This window comes from Pristis pectinata, chromosome 3 (assembly GCF_009764475.1).
Source record: "Pristis pectinata isolate sPriPec2 chromosome 3, sPriPec2.1.pri, whole genome shotgun sequence".
NCBI classification, from domain to species: domain Eukaryota; kingdom Metazoa; phylum Chordata; class Chondrichthyes; order Rhinopristiformes; family Pristidae; genus Pristis; species Pristis pectinata.
This window is the reverse complement of record NC_067407.1, coordinates 37,368,684-37,384,341: the sequence shown is the minus strand read 5'-3', so window position 1 is coordinate 37,384,341 and position 15,658 is coordinate 37,368,684. Positions and strand designations below refer to the sequence as shown.

The 15,658-nt window shown below is 39.9% G+C and overlaps 1 protein-coding gene across 1 annotated transcript in view; it reads left to right on the top strand.

The window, feature by feature from the left end:
* The first annotated feature begins 434 nt into the window (after positions 1-434).
* The window catches only part of slc1a7a (solute carrier family 1 member 7a), a 51,894-nt gene continuing 36,670 nt past the window's right edge, over positions 435-15,658 (top strand). Inside the window, exons 1-2 of the mRNA XM_052011157.1 lie at positions 435-761; positions 1,107-1,186. Of these exons, the coding sequence (XP_051867117.1) occupies positions 531-761; positions 1,107-1,186 (311 nt within the window). The 5' untranslated portion in view covers positions 435-530. The remainder of the gene's footprint in view (positions 762-1,106; positions 1,187-15,658) is intronic.

Here is a 15,658-nt window from a genome sequence, read left to right as displayed (position 1 = left end):
TCTCTTCATAACACCCAAAAAATCTGTTTGATTTTTTTTCCACCAATGCACTTTTTAGCTTTCTGTCTACCTGCTTCTCCCTCTTTGTCATCCTCTACTGCCTGCAAGTGCTTACCTGTCTGTGCACTTCATAATCAGACTATCAATTGATCAACTGAGCAATTTGAAAACTTGAGCCTATTTATTTCCTTGTTCAAGCTTGAAGTCAATATGGTTCTTTTTAAACGATATTTTTTTCTAGACTGGAGCAGAGGGGAAGCTATTTCCAGAATAAAAAGGTGTATTTTGGTACTAGTTTACAGTTTTTTCAGAACCATATCAAATGTCCAACACCAGGAGCTAAGAGATTTCTCTCAGTGCTGGCAGACTCCAGCCTTGGGTTAGTCAATAATCGCCTTAATGAATTCTCTGCTAATAGGATCAAAGACATCAGATTGAGATAATAATGGCATCTGGTGCGTGCTTTTTATTTGACGAAGTTTAGCTCAGAGGTCAGGGTGTCTTCTCTGTGTGCAAAGCTCAGTGATGGGATGCTCGCACTAAACTCCTGTCTGTGGGTAGTCAGGGAACTGCCACTGTATGGAGTAGCTGTCTCTCTGAGCTCAGGAGACCAGGCCATGATGGCAGTGGTATTTGCCGCAGTCTCGGTCCAGATCAAGGATGTCTTTAAAAGGAATGGTTTGCTCATTCTCTCCGTGTTGTCTGTTATCATCGGTTGCTCGCTGGGATTTTTCCTGAGGACCAGGCATCTCTCTGAGCAGGTAGGCAAACTAAAAACATCCACCTGACAGCAATCAATATTGAATCTATTTGATCATCTATTTAATTGATCATTCCAAACAGAACGGAGGGCATTTAAAGATAACAATAATTTTCCCATACGCGTCAATGATCCTGCCCCACACATATTTTAGGCAACAACAAGCACTGGGCTAATATCAGATTTTCAAATAAATATTTAATTGCTTTTCTAAATTGAGCCAAAGTCGTTTCACATTTTATTCAAATTAGATATACGTAAGAGGTTGCTTTGTTCTTATTAGACATATCAGTACTTTCATCAGGCCTTATCCTGGTGGATTATTTATTTGTGACTTCTCTTTTAGGAAATTAAGTATTTCCAGTTCCCTGGTGAGCTTTTGATGAGGATGCTGAAAATGTTAATTCTTCCACTGGTGGTATCAAGGTCAGTGAAAACTTGTCCCAGCAGCCATTCATTTGTTGCACATCCTTTCCCACCAATAAATATTAGAAAATATCCATTTATATCTGGGCTTTTTTCTAATCGCCTTTCATAACTTGTGTCAATTTAGCTGAGTGGACTGGCACCAGTCCCAAGCTGCTGCTCTGCCTTTTGACAAAGTCATTGTAAGGGTGGAGAACCAGAACTATGCCATGTCACTGGAATAATGTGCGATTCAAATATCGTGCCCTCTCGATGTGATCCTGACAATGGGCATCACAGATTTCGTGTAAGTGAGAATGATAAGTGATTAGATGGTGGGCAGTTTTACTTTGTCAAATTCTGCTTGACATTGGGTTGGCACAATCAAAATCTATGTCATGTGGGACTTTCACAATTAGCAAAAGGCAACTTTCATTCTACTTCAATTTTCCTACCTCTGGTCTGATGGGAAAGCTTCTGTTGTACAACTGCATGTTTTTTAAATGGAAGGCAACCATGCAGAGCAGAGATCCAACTACTGTCTCATCGGTACAAAGTTGTAAGGTTTTCGTTGTTTGTGTCTGAATTTCTTGGATAATGTTTATCTGTCACTCATTGGTTTTAGTGGAATTTCCATTAGTGACAGTAAACTAGGAGTTAACATCACATCTTGTTGACTTCATTAAACAGAATATAATGTCTGCTAGAATGTGACTTGACTCCAGATATAAACCAACAGATCTGGATATTGAATGAGAAACAGGTGGGTAGAAACAAACAATTAAACTTTCTGTAGTGCATATAATGCCCTCACAGTATGACACTGAATTACTTTTGCAAAATAGTCATTTTGATGGTTTGTACATAAAAACAATCTAAACTTAGCAGGGTCTAACAGAGCAAGTAAAATAATTAAGCAGGTAATAAATCTTGGTGAGGTTGGTTATAACCCAGAACATCAGAAGAATTCTTCTTTACTTGGTGTTGTGCGATGAGCCTTTTATTCCAACAGATAAATGGGATGGCATCTTATCCACATGCAGCTTTTCTTCAATATTGTGCTGAACCGTTAGCCTGAACTTCTCACTAAAGATCTGCAGTTGACAAGCTCAACCTTTGAACCCAGCAGCAATCCCTGAGCCAAGCTGATTCCTGTGTTCTGCAAGCATCGGATAGGTTCTATCTGACCTCGTAAAAGGCATTCTTGATTCTCTAACAGCAGCTGTGGCAGCCACAGGGTAGAGGCAACAGGTCAGGGTTCCAAGCCTAACCACCTCCAATGCTTTTTCAGTAACTTCCCTTTGCCATGTGGTCAATCATAACTCCTTTTGATATTGAAGCTAATGCACAGCATGACGTGGATGATATCCAAGCCTAAACTGAGAAACAGAAGGTGGAAACCTCACATCCTAAATGCCAATCTGCAGCAGGAAAAAGAATGATTATATCTCCCTGGCATTGATTGGCACTAATATCATTGAATATCCCATCATAAATATCTTGCAGACTGCCATTGACCAGAAGGATATCTCCATCAGAATTTCAATGCCATTGGTAGAATACTTGTTAACAGTGACGAGTAATTCACCCCCTGACCACTCGCTGACTCTCCACTATCAACAAGTCAGCACTGTTGGGAAAAATTTGATACCTGCCTGAATGGGTGGAGTTGCAACAGCTCTTAAGAAACTTGACGTCCAGTACAGAACATTGTGCTTGATTGCTGCTTCTTAATTTGATTAACTTAATTTATTGTTCATCCTCAGTTGCCTCTGAATTGAGGAGCTGGTTAAGAATCAACTCCATTACCTTTGTACTATGGCTATAGGGAATATATTTATGTTGTATTTCAGCAAACTTTCAGTGCTTCCCTCCCTTATGATGGCCACCACTGAGGAGGATGAACAATAATATCATGGAAGCAACTACATCTCAAATTCACCCATATTCCATCCTGATGTGGAACTATGTTGCTATTCCTTCATGGTATTAAATCCTAGGCTATTTTTGCCCATACCACTGTGGGAGGGGCATCATCAGAAGCTTTGCAACAGGTGATGTAGAAGGACCACTGATGTCAAGTAAACTTGGGATGGGAAATAAAAAAAAATACATTCAGCATCTCCACAGTATCAAGGAGACTAATGCTGATGCATGAAAGGTGAACCCTTGATCTCCCAACCTACCTCTTCATGGCTCTTGCACTTTATTTGTCTATCCGCACTGCACTTTCTCTGTAACTGCAACACTGTATTCTGAATTCTGTTTCTTCTTTTTACCACCTGGATGTAATTATGTATGGCATGATCTGTCTGGATGGCATGCAAAACAAAAGTTCTTCACTGTATCTTGGTGCATGTGACAAAAATAAACTAATCCAATCTCTTCTATGTTAACCTTAAGTATTAAACTGAACCATGAATTCTAGCACTTAATTAATTCTTAATTATAAACTACTACAACGTCTCTGGTCTGGACTTGTACCCCAGATGATTCTAGATTAACTATAATCCTTCCAATATCATCTGAGATATGGCTCCAAATTACTTTTGAAAATGTTACAATAAATTTACTTCACCTAGCTGGATTAAGTTTAACTATTAAAAAAAATTCAAAATGGTATTTTGCCATGCAAGTACAGCTGCAAAATGAACATATATTGTTACAACTACAAAGAATAATTGCAGGTAAATGGGCTGTCCTGATGCAATAATCTATGCATACACTTTGTGTGACCTATTCAAGGATAATTATTACAACTTTATTGAGGCATTTCAACATATCCAGGCTATTTATTATTTTATTGTGTTGAAATAAGGAGCAGTCATCTATTTACATGCTGTTATCATTAACAAAAAGTAATCCAATGCATAATCCATCATATATAAAAACAATTGATTTTGTCACATTCCTTCAACTACAGTGCATCTAGAGTGAGGATTGAAAACAGTACACTTCGCAGTTCATCACAGTCTCATGAGCCTCTGTGTTGCTGGATTCATGGCTGCAGAGAAAACTATCCCAAAGATAAGCCCCACAAGTACATTATGTAATGCATAAGTGCCTCTGCAAACTTGCTCTTGCTGCAGTCTTGTTTATGACGTGGTTAAGGCTGTGATTAGAACATAGAACAGTACATCAAGGAACAGGCCCTTCAGCCCATGATGTCTGTACCGACCACATTACTGATCCAAACTAATCCTATTTGCCTGCATGTGATCTATATTCCTCCATTCCCTGCCTGTCCACGTGCCTGTCTAAATACCTCTTAAACATTGCTTTAATATCTGCTTCCATCACTTCTCCCAGTGGCGTGTTCCAGGCATCTACCGCACTCAGGCAAGCTTTATGTTTACATATAAATCTCCTTTAAATTTTTCCCCCCCTTACCTTAAAGCTATGCCTTCCAGTGTTTGACATTTCCACCCTGGGGGGAAAAAAACTCTGACTACGTACCCTATCGATGCCTCTCATAACTTTATATACTTCTGTCAGGTCACACCTCAGCCTCTGACGCTCCAGAGAAAACAATCCAAGTTTGTCCAATCTCTCCTTATAGCTAATACTCTCTCATCCAGGCAACCTACTGGTGAACCTCTTCTACACCCTCTCCAAAGCCTCTGCATCCTCCCTGTAATGCAGCCACCAGAACTGCACACAATACTCCAAATGCGGCCTAACCAAAGTTTTATACAGCTTCAGCATTACTTCCTGGCTTTTCTGCTCAACGCCCTGACAGATGAGGGCAAGAATTCCATACACTTTCTTTATCCCCCTATCTACCTGGTTTACCACTTTCAGGGACTTATGGATTTGCACTCCAAGATTCCTAAATACATCAATGCTCCTCAGGTTCTTGCCATTTACTGTGTACTTTCCTCTTCCATTTGATCTCCCAAAGTGCAATACCTCACACTTGTCCACACTTCTCTGCTAATTTGTGTATTGTCTGGAAGCTTAATAATCAGCCCAGCTACATTTTTGTCCAACAAAACATTTTTACATATATCTATATATATATATATTTACAAACAACAGAAGTCCCAGCACTGATCCTTGCAGAACACCACTGGTCACAAGCCTTCAATCAGAATAACCCCCCTCGACAACTACCCTCTGTCTTCTAAGACCAAGCCAATTTTGAATCCAATCTACCAAGTCTCCGAACATGTGCAAATGGCACTAGCTTAGGTGGGCACCTTGGTTGGCATTGATGAGTTGGGCGGAAGGAGCTGTATTACTCTATGACTCTAGGTCTCTATGGATCTCGTGTCATAATCTTCTGGATCAGCCTACCACGAGGGACCTTAACAAAAGCTTTACAAAGATAGGGGGACTTTACAAAAGTCCATTGTGATTATGCTTGTGTCAAATTATTCATATTCATCAATTCACCAAGCTACCTGTGTTAATGTTTGTGCGTGCGCCAAATGGCATTGACCTCAATTGTTTGTCCGGTGCCTGGTTGAATAACACGCTAAATAAAACAGTTGCTTCGTTACTAGCTAGGATGTAGATCATTCAACAACTTGACCAGACAAGGCACATAAGGATTTCTTTAAATTAAATTTAAATTTTATTTACAGCGTGGTAACCAGCCCTTCCATCCCAACAAGTCCGTGCCGCCCATTTTTTAAACCCCAAATTAACCTACCCGTACGTCTTTAGAATATGGGAGGAAACTGGAGCACCCGGCGGAAACCCACACAGACACGGGAGAACGTACAAACTCCTTACAGACAGCAACGGGAATCGAACCCCGATCGCTGGCGCTGTAATAGTGTCGCGCTAACCGCTACGCTACCGTGCCGCCCCGTACCGTGCCTTGATGTAAGAATAGAAGGATTCAGTATCCTGACAGATATATGAAGGAATGAGATGAAGTGTTACCCTCTTATCGCTTAACTTCTCAATATGGGATGATCTAAGGTTTACTCTCAGTCTGTTTTGAGGGTGAATCTTGCCTATTTTTGAACTATCTGGGATTAGCCATTTCTGATTGAAATCGATTAAATCTATTAACCCTTTCTTGCCAAAGCATTAAAGACATCAAGTGTTAGTACATGATATCCTATTTGTTTATTGACTTCAAAATTAAGATAAGATCTTTATTAGTCACATGTACATCAAAACACACAGTGAAATACATCTTTTCGTAGCGATTTTGGGGAGCAGCCCGCAAGTGTTGGCACGCTTCTAGCACCAACGTAGCATGCCCATAACTTCCTAACCTGTACATCTTTGGAATGTGGGAGGAAACCGGAGCACCCAGAGGAAACCCACACAGACACGGGGAGAATGTACAAACTCCTTACAGACAGTGGCCGGATTTGAACCTGGGTCTCTGGCGCTGTAAAGCATTATGCTAACCACTATGCTACTGTGCCTACATATTAGCACTACATAAATTGAAACATTAAATATATAAATAACTAATAAAAATACTTGCACACTGAGCTACCGAGACATTTGAATAATAAGTAATAATAAATACCTACAGAGTTAAATTTTGTTGGTAGGGGAATGTCAGCTTTCAGTGAATTAGTACTAATTATATTGTAATTCAGGTGAGTGTGTGAGACTTCTCCAAATTGGAGGAGTTAAATTAGCACACTCCAGTTAGCTGATAAATTAAAATGATGCAGTGTATTGAACAACAACTTGCGCAGCTAAGTGAGGCATGCGACTCTGCCTGAGACTGGTTGATTTGTTGTCTTCCAATGAATGTTAGATGGTTCTCTAGGACAAATTAGAAAAGACTTCAAGCACATGGCAAAGATATTAAATTTTACCTTTTAAAGACAATGCATAACTTAAGGGTTCTGATTTGTGCTGTTAACATAAAATAGATAAGGATGCACACTAAAGCAGAATAAGAATCTTTAAGATGGATTGCGCTGATGCTCCAGATGACATTTAAAACTGGACAGATGCTTTTAGAGTACCTTGCTTGTTATTTACAATTATTGTCAATCTGACTTCGTAGATTTGGGGAATGTTCACTTAGACTGGAGCATGTTAATATAATTCCATTTTCAGTTGGAAAGAAATGTTAAAAGGTAGTGACAAGTAACATTAGACTTGATAGCTTGATGTCAATAATAGGTAAGATGCTAAAAGGTATCATAAAAGATGCTTAGAAACATGGACCATCTCTGTAACATTGTCTGATTTTGCCTTTACCTCAATTCATCCATGGCTGAAACCATCATGCATGACTTTATTATCTCCAGATTTGAGTATTCCTCTGCATATCTGACCAACCTCTAATTTTCTATCCACCCATAAACTTGAGCCTTGCTGCTGTGCCCCAACTTGCACTATCGTCTTTATCTTTTGCCCGAGATTTCATTGACCTACAGTTGCTCCTGATTGAGCAACACCTCAATTTTAATGTCTTGACCTTGTTTTCAAAACTCCCCACAGTCTTGCCCCTCCTAATTCCAGTAAACTTCTGTAGTCTTACAATCCTGAGAGCAATCACTGCTTCTCAAATTTTAGTCTCTTGAGCATCCTGAATTTTAAATTGCTATTACTTCACATTCTCCAATTCCCTCCCTAAACCTTCATGCATCTCTATCTCTCTAACCTTTCCATCTTCAGGATGTGCCTGCAAACCTACCTCTGACCATGATTTTGGTCATTTACCCCAATATCTCCTTTTATAGCTCATTGTCAAATGTTGTTGGTTAAGATTCCTATGAAGCACCTTGGGATATTTTATGCCATTGATGGCTCTACATAATGCAGCTTGAAGACAGAAAGCAGTGACGTTGGCAATTTAACGCCACTTTTCAAAAAGAAAATTGTCTTTCTGATTTCATCACATTGAGATCTAAAAAAATTAATAAGTTATTGGGTGAGATCATCTTTAAAACTTTATTTATACAGCAGAGTAACAGGCCCTTCCAGCCCAATGAGCCAGCACTACCCAATTATACCCATGTTAACTTACTTACTTGTACGTCTTTGGAATGTGGGAGGAAACTGGAGCACCCGGAGGAAACCCATGCAGTCACGGGGAGAACGTTTAAAAGGAACTGCTATAAGAATCCTTGTTTAAAAGAAAAGGGGCATTACCACAAGATCTTAGTTATTACTTACTGCTCAGTCGAAATCTTGTAAAACAGATCAGCTGGTCAATATCCTTGTGCTGTTTGTGGGAGCTTGCTGACATTAATTGGCAGCTGACTTACTATATTACAACAATGATTGTTGTTCAGAAGTATTTCATTAGCTATAAAACAGTTTGGGACATTTTGAAATTGTGAAATGCGGTGCATAACTACAATGTTTTTTCCTCACTCTCTCCCTTTTTTCTTGCTCTCCTTTCTCCCTTTTTGCTCTCCCTTACTTTTCCCTGTTCCACTTTCTCATTCTCATAATTCAATTGACATTTATATAATAAGGAAATAACTAGATGTGTAGATGTGATGGGAGTTTAGGGAATTGTGGTGCGCCAATTACATATGACACTGGCTGGAAGTTAGTCCTCTCCCTTAACTCAAAGAATTGTGGGCCCATGGAAGAGGTGGCTGGCTCATGCACTGAGCATAGTGAACGTTGATTTTATATCAAGAATCAGATGGACCTGTTTCTGGCAGGTACAAACATTAAATTGCACAAGAGCTGCTTCCCTCATTATATCAATTAGGGTCAGCATGGGCTTGGGTCAGTGTTTAAATATCTGAAGGGATGGGAGGTGTATGTTCCAGATCTTTTTTCTTCAAAATTGGCTATTTTTTTGCCTCTCCCAAGAGATGATATGGCTCCCTGTGGTTAGTGAGTGTCAGTATTGTAGGGCATAAGGCTACAAATCTTTTTGTTAACATCCTTTTGTGTCCTACTGAGCTGCAATGAAGCAATTTGTCAGTGTACAGACTAAGCATCTGGCTCAGTGAGCAAACCACAAATAGATTGTCTGAGAAGTGATTACTCACCTATGTGTTGTTTCCATGTGTTCACAAAATTACATTGCTATTTGTTGAACTGGTTGATAGCCTTTATACTCAATACTAGGTACCAAAAGCCATGATTATCTGGAATTTCTTTCAGTAACCAATCCTGTTACTTTGACTTAGCCTTTTATAACTGGATATGTGCTTCAATTTAACCTGAATCAAGAGCCAGCAGCTCTGAGTATTATTTCCTTAAAATCTGCCTATACTATTCAGGCAGTTAAGTCATAACAGCAGGTCTTGTAATTTCATAATCCTCCATGTCCACATATAAAGATACAGGGAGTGGTTAACTGCTAAGTAGTATAGGACCAGGCATCTGGCTAAACATCTTTACTCCACAGTTTTGCTGTCAAATTATTTTTTTCTGTTTTTCAAGTATTAAATGTCACTAAAGCAAACCATAAATTCGAGACAGAGCTTAAATTATTTAACAATCTAATAGAGGAATTAAAATTGAAATATCTAGAAGAAGTTTCAGTTGCACTGAAGCCCAGATGAAATATTTTACGAAAAGTTTATTTGTGCATTCTGGAATTTGAGTTTTAGACATATACGTGATGCCTCCACAACAATATTTGCCTCTCTTCACTTCTTTGGTTATACATGGCAACCAAAGGAAAACCAGTTCCCATGGATCCATAGCTCTTCATAGGTCACAGGTCCCAGGCCCAGTATTTCTTTTCAGCATTATAGGTGCTGGTTTGCTGTATGAATCACCCATGCACATTTTATTAATGAGACATGAGCCCCTTGGCTAATCAATAGCGTGTGCATTGCTCACACATTGTGGAAATATTCAGAGGAAGCAGACCGTTGTGCTCTCATGTGCGTAGCACTGATCTGATGCCAGTATTGTCAAATAGGGCTGTAGCAATACACATTTTTAAGCACGGGAAACCTGGTGTTTAGCTGTAGGAGGAAAACCTTCCCTAACCTGTGCTTTGGCAATGAATCTTCAACAAGTTGTCATGTGTTGATGACTGGGAGGTGAGCTGATTGAAGAAAAGTGTGGGGATTATTGTTGTTAGCATAGAATATGTTTCAGTAGTTGGGTGAGATTGGGATCCAAACCTTAACAATTACGTTTACCCACATCTTTTCCCTGCCAGAAATGAGTATATTTGGTGGCCATCCCTCTGAGATTTCAACATGATGGGGAGGATGAATAGCAGGGTCACAGAGCAGGGCAATCTGCCAGATGATGTTGGCGATGTGGTTGGTGGGGAGGGGAGAAGAGTCCTCAGATAGAGGAACCATCTAATACATATGTTCAAGGTGAGCTTTGACTTCAGAAGGAGGTGATATCTGAGGTTTGCCATGTATTGTGGCTTCAGAGTGCGTGAGGATTTTGCTTCAGTGCCTGTAACAGTGGCTTTGGCCCTCAAATTAAATCTAGCCCTAAATTTTGCCCTAAAATTAAATCTAGAAAAGCTAGTAACAGTAATTGTGACCATGAAAACATCAAAGAGTTGTTAGCAAAAGGAATCTTGGCTGTGTCATTTGTGAATGAATTTAAACTTTTATTCTTGGCACCATCCTGGTTATTTTCCTTTGCACCTTTTTGAAGGCTTTGTTACCTTTCCTAAAGTGTGGTTCCTTAACCTTCAATGTTTACAGCTCCTAACTTTTGTACTAAGATTGCCCATTAATAAAGCAAAGGATCCCATTTACTTTTGAACAGCTAGCCTTCTTTAAATGTTTGTGAAAACTCAACTCCACATCTATCAGTTCCTGCACTCCTTTTAAAATATGTTTAATTTACTTTGCCTCTCTTCACTCTTTCTATTATCACTTAGAACTTTACAATCCTTGAAGTATTGTGTTCAGTTTTGGTCATCTTCCTATAGGAAATATGTTACTAAACTAGAAAGAGTACAGAAAAGATGTACAAGGATGTTGCCAGGACTCAAGGGACTGAGTTATAGGGAGAGGTTGGACAGGCTAGGACTTTTTCTTTGGAGCATAGGAGACTGAGGGGTGATCTTTTGAGGTGTATAAGGTCATGAGGGCATAGTTCAGGTGAATGCACTCAATCTTTTTCCCAGGGTTGGGGAATCAAGAACTAGAGGTCATAAGTTTAAGGTGAGAGGGGAAAGATTTAAGAAGAACTTGAGGGGCAACTTTTTTTTTACACAAAGGGTGGTATCTATGTGGAATCAACTGCCAGAGGAAGTCGTTGAGGCAGGTACAATAACAACTTTTAAAAGACAGTTAGACATGGATAAGAAAGGTTTGGAAGGATGTGGGCCAAACACGGGCAAGTGGGACGAGCTTACGTGGACATTTTAGTTGGCATGGCCCAATTGGGCCGAAGGGCCTATTTCCATGGAGTATAACTCTATGACTCAGCATTAAATCTCATCAGCAACAGGATTGCACATTTCAGCAGTCTGTCTTTACCTTCCTTAAGCCTGTTACCAATTTTGCTATATGCTTGGGTCCGAAAGCAATGGATAAGAGGAGGCATTTATTGATGTCCAAAACAAATGATTGCTTTTTTTGTATTCTAAGGAGATTAATACTAGACCATTAATGTCTTAGAATACCATAGAATCATTGAAAGCTTACAACACAAAGGCCATTTGGTCAGTTGAAAATAAGCCACCCAACCTGATCCCAACTCCAGCACTTGGTTTGTAGCCCAGCAGGTTACTGCCCTCTAAGCTATACATCCAAGTACTTCTGAAATGTGTTTCTGTCCTTATAAACCTTCCCAGGCAGTAATCTCCAGTGCTCCCACCACCTTCTGGGTGAAAAACCTTTTCCTTATCTCCCCTATAATCCATGCTTCTGGTTTTTGACACCTCGGCTATGAGAAATATTTATTTATTATCTCTATGTTTCTCATAGTTTTGTACAACCCTCAGCCTCCCCTGAAGAAAACAATTCTAGCCTATTCAATCTTTCCTTCATAATTAAACTTTTCAAGTCCTGGCAACATCCTTGTAAATCTCTTCCTCCCCAGTGCAATCTTATCTTTCCTGCAATGTAGTGACCCAAACTGTAAGCAGTACTCAAGCTGTCCATAACAAACTTTCTTTACAATTTTACTATAACCTCTTATATTCCATGCCCTGACTAATAAAAGAAAGCACCCAGTATTCCTTTGTAAGCATGTTATTAGCTGTCTTGATACATTCCCGAATCTGAGAATGTATGTATACCCACTGTTTCTCTTCTCAATACCCTCCCAATTACTATGTATTCCTTTCCCTTTGTTGCACTTCCCTAAATGTATTACCTCTCACTGATTAAATTCCAGTTGCCACTTTCCTGGCCAATTGACCAGACCCATTATATCCTCCTAAAGTTGAAAGCTTTCCTCCTCCTGGGCTACAATATGACCAGCAAATTAGACAAACATGAAATAAAAAAACTGCATTGAAGAAAATTACACAGACCCAACCACAGTTATGTTTACACTTGTTTATAAGGAGCCTCAATTGCTACCATCCTTGCTTGAGTCAGCAAGTCGCTGATTTGAGCCCTTCCCCAGGTCTTAATCTGAAATGTGATGCCGTGCCATAGCTGAGATACTAAACTGAGCCCTTGTCTGCCTGCTAAGGTGAATGCAACTGACCACATAGAAGAATAAAAGGGCTGACCTCTCCCCCCTCCCCACATGTTCTGTGACTTAGACCACAGCAGCAGTTTTAGGTACCCCACAGGTAAAGTGGAATTTGATCAACAAATCCCCCAAATGTGTAAACTGCAGATGTACTGTTGAATGCAAAGCATCATAAAGAGTGCAGAAGAGATTTTCCAGGATCTTGCCTGGAATGGAGGATTTTATTTATAAGGAAAGATTGGCTAGGCTAGGTTTATTTTCACTTGAATGCAGGAGGCTGAGGGATGACTTTATTGAGGTCTATAAGATTATGAGGGACATAGATAGGGTAATTAATTTGTCTTTATTCTTAGAGTGGGGGAGTCTAAAGGGGAGGGCATGGGTTTAAGGTGAGAGGGAAAGAAATGTAAAGGAGATCTGAGGGTGAAGTTTATGCACTCAGATGGTGGTGGTTATATGGAACGAGTTGCCACAGTGATGGAGGCAGAAACAATTACAATGTTTAAAAGGTATTTTGATAGGAAAGTAGAGGGATGTGGGCCTGATGCAGGCAAATGGTATTGGTGTAGATGGGCATCATGGTCGGTAAGGGTGAGTTGGGCCAAAGAGTCCGTTTCTGTGCTGTACAACTCTATGACGGAAGCTGATACCCTCCAGACTGTCAGTAAACTATCACCATTGCCTCAGCTCTCCTGGATTTAATAACATCAGGAAATATGTGTAGTGTTCCCACTCCTAATTGCTCCTTAGTGATTCTGTTGGAAAAGGGCTAGTGCAAAGATATTAGATCCCTTCCGAGGTCAGCAGGTCATTTAATGTGGTCTAGCAATGACGATGTGAAAGGGCCCAACGCCTATGGAACTGTATTACCGATGTTGGTCAGGACAGTTCAAAGAAGAAGGAGGAAAGTTGAGAGGGGTTCTCAACTCCCATGTGTTTTGAAGCTGCTGAGTTATGCCAGCTTGAAGCAGATGGCTGAATTACTGAAGTCTGGTTTTCCTCCAGTCCAAATCCCTGTGATGGCAAAAATTGATTCAGCATTCAAACCTGGATTAGGTTGCAGTTTTCATATGGCAAAAAAGGAACTTGTTATGCTTTATGTGCAGGCATGTCTTTTGGGGCCTCTGGGAGGAAAAATAAGTCAGAGCCAAATTCTGACTGAATCACAATGAATTGGATTTGGCTTAGTTTGATCAATTTCCAGCTACTTGGATTGCTTTGACTTTGAATTTGGCTGGGTTAATTCTCCATATGCAATACAAGAATCTTGTGGTGAGAGAGTGCCATATTATTGAAACTTGAAACAGAATCTGCTGCATGCAGGCTATGGGCTGATAGGTTGCAAGTAACATTTGTACTATAAAAGCTCCTGACAATGACCATCTCCAACAAAAAGATATCTAACCATCTACCTTGATGACAATGCCATTGCTATAGCTGAGTCCCCCACCATCAACTTGCTGGGAGTCACCAATATCCTCAATTAGACCGTCACATGAATACTATGCCTGCTACAGCAGGTTAGAAGCTAACAGCCTGCAGTGAGTGAATTGTCTCCTGACACCCCAAAACCATTTACAGGACACATTTCCTCCATCTCTGGTGCACAATGGCTGTAGTGTGTTTCATCTACAAAATGCATGCAGTTATTTGCCTGGGTTCCTCTGAGAGTACCTCCCAAACCAGCGACCTCTACCACCAAGTAGGACAAGAGTTTCAGACATGTGAGAACACTGCCTTCTTTCCTGGAACGATATCACTGGTTCTTTATTGTCATTGGATCTGAAGCTACCCAACAGCATTGTGGGAGTACCTTCATCAGGAGAACTGCAGTGGTTCAACAAAATGGCTCTTTACCACCTTCTGAAAGGCAATGGTTAATAAATGCTGGCCTTGTCTAGATCCCGAAATATGAATAAACTTAAAAAAAAATCCAGAACTGATTTTTCAATGGAAGTCTGAACTGGCAGATATTGTCGATTTCATTATTTTAGCATCGTTCATCTTTGCAGGTTGGTTAATTGCACTCTTGTAATCTGCGTAATAGGGCTAAAAAATACTGTTAACATTAACAATAGATGAAGAGCTGACAAGGAATTCTTCTCATTATGTTAATGGAGGTGCTAATTATTTTAACAAACTAAAGCTACTGGTAACTTATTGTAAAGTAATTTCATATAAATGTGCAAAGTTGGGTTATAGATCAGTAGTAACTTTTAACACAGTGTTTCTCATAATTGTTTGGTTTGACTTTATTTACACAAAATGTGTAGTAGTAAACTGTCAATGTAATGGTGTCTGTAGTACTCCTTATTGTCAGTTTACAGGGCTGATTATGTTTTATTATGAACCGAGCACCAACCTACCCCGGCGGTGGGGAGGCCACGTGCAAAGGTGGCGCAGTTTTTTTCCCGCACATGCACACACATTCATGGAATGCTGGCTCCTATGTGAAGCCTGCATCTATTGCCCTTTCCCAAAGCCCTTGAAGGAGTTGGTGCCCCACCTTATTGACCATTGCAGTCCATGTTACACAGTATTGATAGGGAGTGGGTTCCATGTTTCAGACTTAATGATAGATACAGAAACAGTGACATATTCCAAGTTGGAATTATATTTAACTTGGATGGGAAATTCCAAGCATTAATATCTGCATGAAGGTGAAGGTGGTTGTTTCAGATGTTAAGAGCAATAGCCCTACATTATTCTTCATCTTTTACACACACAATCCGTTTGATACTAGACTGAAATGTTTGCATGATTCTAGGGAACCATTTTAAATGATTCAGTCGAAGTACTTAAAACAATGTAAGGGCAATAAACATCTGATCTAAGTTGCTGAGCAAAGGCAATTGAAACAAAAGTAATAAAATGGTTTAATTAAGGATTTAAGAAGAAGGAATTGAAGGAGGGTTGTCACCTATCAAAGAGGGACAGGGTTGATGGAGTGTATCATTATCCGAC